Raw genomic sequence first — 2,876 nt, 5'->3', positions numbered from 1 at the left:
ATACCACACTCAGGCTTTCCTTACTCATCCATGTTTCAGAAAGGCAGCACTAGAGAAACAGACCTATGTAATCAAATAATGCCTGCAATTCAATTGGTACCACTTGCAAGAAAATATGCTGTGCATATACTCAGGTCACCCGAACTCTGGGGTTTCTTGCATAACTGAATGAAGGGAAAATTGATATCAGACTAAATAAGGGATTTGTTTCCTGAAAACCCCAGAACACTGAGTGATAAGGGCAAATAACTGCAAGAAAAAGATTTATAGAAGTGTGGAAGGGAAGTGTTGAGTCTGTTTAAAGAGAGTATTTAGCTAAAAGTTTCTTCTAAGTAAACTGATGACCTCTAATTCACTTTTGTTGAAGTGAAGTTTCTTTTTTAATACTTCTTCTGTTTTGCAAGAGGTATATAAAACTTTTCTAGTTTTTCAAACTGCTAACAACTGTGAAAGCTGACTTCCAATGCAATCTTTTATAATATCTTTACTGCTGTGACTTTGTTACCCTGCCTTCAATAGGAATACAGATCTCTACATAGAAGGAATTAATTCTCTTCAATAAAGAAATTCATTCACTTTAATGTTTTATTGTGCTGCAATAGCAGGATGAGCATGTATACAGGGTATTCACTGACATGTATGCACCACATCATTGCTATGTAGAATCATTTACATTTGCATGTAAGTATCAAAACACTTCTTGTACCATTTTGGGGGACAGATCAATATACCAGTGGTGCTCTCACTTATAGCAGCAACCCTGCTGATAATTCTGTCAGTTACTCTTTTAGAGGTCTTGGGATTTTACAGCTCATGATTACATTTCAATCCACCACTGCTCTGACAACTTAGTAGAAAAATCTTTTCTTGTCTTCAGTTGAATAAATTGCATTTTATTGTCTTTTACCTTCTGGAACATGAGCAGTGGGAGAGAGAGTTGATATCTGCTGTGCATGGCTTCCCCTTGGTGTCAGTCCATCTGCCAGAGAAGACATTTAGTGATCTGCTGAGTTGGTCCTACAGTCAACCTCAGCTCCTCTTAAATCAAGTTTTTTAGCTGTTCACCTGTGAGTACTCCTCTTGTTAGGTCTGAGGTCTTGTTGGTTACCTTGTATTAATTTTTTTGTAGGAAACTTTTGGACACTGAAGATGAACTCTCTGACATCCAGTCGGATTCGGTCCCGCTGGAAGTGCGGGACTGGTTAGCTTCTACATTCACGAGAGAAATGGGAATAGTGAAGAGGAGACCTGAGGAAAAGCCCAAATTCCGAAGCATTGTGCATGCTGTACAGGCTGGGATTTTTGTAGAAAGGTGAGAGCATTGTTTTCTTGTTACTGCAAGCGCTGCATTTAACCAGTGTCTGCCATCCTTTAAACGGTGGGAGGAACCCAGAGCAAATCTTTGAGCCAGAAATGCTTCAATTTCTGCAGCCACTCCATTTTTCTATACAGAATTCCAGATGAAACCTCTAAATCTGTAGAATCACGTAGGCACTGGAAAATTCTGGGGTTGAATTCAATGTCTTTGTAACTTCTACACTAAATCGTACCAAAGATTGTTCTAACAGTAAAGAGTAATATACTTGCAAAGGGGTTTGTCTCATAACTTCATAAAATATTACATAAATCTTTGGGGTCAGACCCTTAAACAGATTCATGTTACTTCACAAACTCTGAAAGAAAAATTAAAAAAAGATAAATTGTTCCAGTATGTTTTTAAAGAAGTGCTATTTCTTAATATTTTATTTTTTCTTTTAGGATGTACCGAAAAACTTCAAGCATGGTTGGTTTGGCTTATCCAGCAGAAGTGATAGTCACATTTAAGGTGAAAGAAGTTTAATCATTGTGGAATTTGAACGTATTTGCACTTGAAAAAAACTTGATTTTGAATGTATTTTAGTGACTTTTAGGGTCAAATTAATATTTTTCTACTGAACGTACCCTAGTCATAGTTAGTACTACAGAAATGAGCACAAAGTACAGAGAAACTAATAGTTAAGAATTCAGAAATAACATATGATTCTTATTAATTCTGATTTCATTTAGATCCTATTAGACTAATAGAATGAAATTTGTATAGAAGTTTTTATAGAAATGTGAGACAGTTTTATCAGCTCCCAGTGGTATCGTAATCAGTGTCTCAGACAGCAGCATTTGTTTCCTTTTTAGGAAAGAAAAAGAAGATAGTATTGGGATACAGCTAACAAAAGAAGCTGAAGCTTATGGAACAAGCACAGTATTTGCTGTATATTTAAAGTATTACTCTAGTTGAGCCAAATGATCTTGTTCCTATGTCTATGAATGCAATTATAAACTGGGATTTCTTGAGAATTAAGTACCTCCACTTTTCCCCTGAAAGCCAAACAATTTTATTATTCTCAAATTGCTTTATGTTTAATGACATCAGTGTTAATGACATTGCATAATAGCCTATTTGAAGGCTGGTATTCAGAGTAGCTCCATGAGGCTGTATAGAGAATTCATACTGAGAAAGTTAAACTTGGAAGTTTGGTTCAAAGCGTGCAAAGTGGCCTTGGTCATGTTACAAGCATTTTATTCATGACTGACACAATTGTTTTCATCATTAATATTGTAGTGACCATTAATGTGTTATCCACATTAGGAATTTGAAAGAGTTGGGTAATAAAACCACCAAACTCTCCCTCTTCCCTCTAGATACTAGCCAAATGGATGGAAATGTAATGTTTTTTTGGTTTTTATTGTTTTCCTTTTCCCTCATCTACAGGATGTTGATAAGTGGTCTTTTGACGTATTTGCCCTTAACGAAGCAAGTGGAGAGCACAGCCTGAAATTTATGATGTATGAGCTGTTAACCCGATATGACCTTTTGAGCCGTTTCAAGGTCAGGAACTAAC

General features: G+C 36.2%; 1 protein-coding gene across 1 annotated transcript; it reads left to right on the top strand.

The window, feature by feature from the left end:
* Window positions 1-1,129: 1,129 nt before the first annotated feature.
* On the top strand, window positions 1,130-2,863 carry LOC120501069 (calcium/calmodulin-dependent 3',5'-cyclic nucleotide phosphodiesterase 1A-like; the record flags this gene model as incomplete). The annotated part of the gene is made up of 3 exons (XM_039706754.1): window positions 1,130-1,312; window positions 1,759-1,825; window positions 2,747-2,863. Coding segments are annotated over 3 exons (367 nt in total), but the record flags the coding sequence as incomplete, so codon positions are not given.
* Between the last annotated feature and the right edge of the window lie 13 nt (window positions 2,864-2,876).

Source organism: Passer montanus, unplaced genomic scaffold (assembly GCF_014805655.1).
Source record: "Passer montanus isolate IOZ18808 unplaced genomic scaffold, ASM1480565v1 scaffold1969, whole genome shotgun sequence".
NCBI lineage: Eukaryota > Metazoa > Chordata > Aves > Passeriformes > Passeridae > Passer > Passer montanus.
The sequence above is the reverse complement of the archived record's forward strand: the minus strand, read 5'-3'. Positions and strand labels throughout refer to the sequence as shown.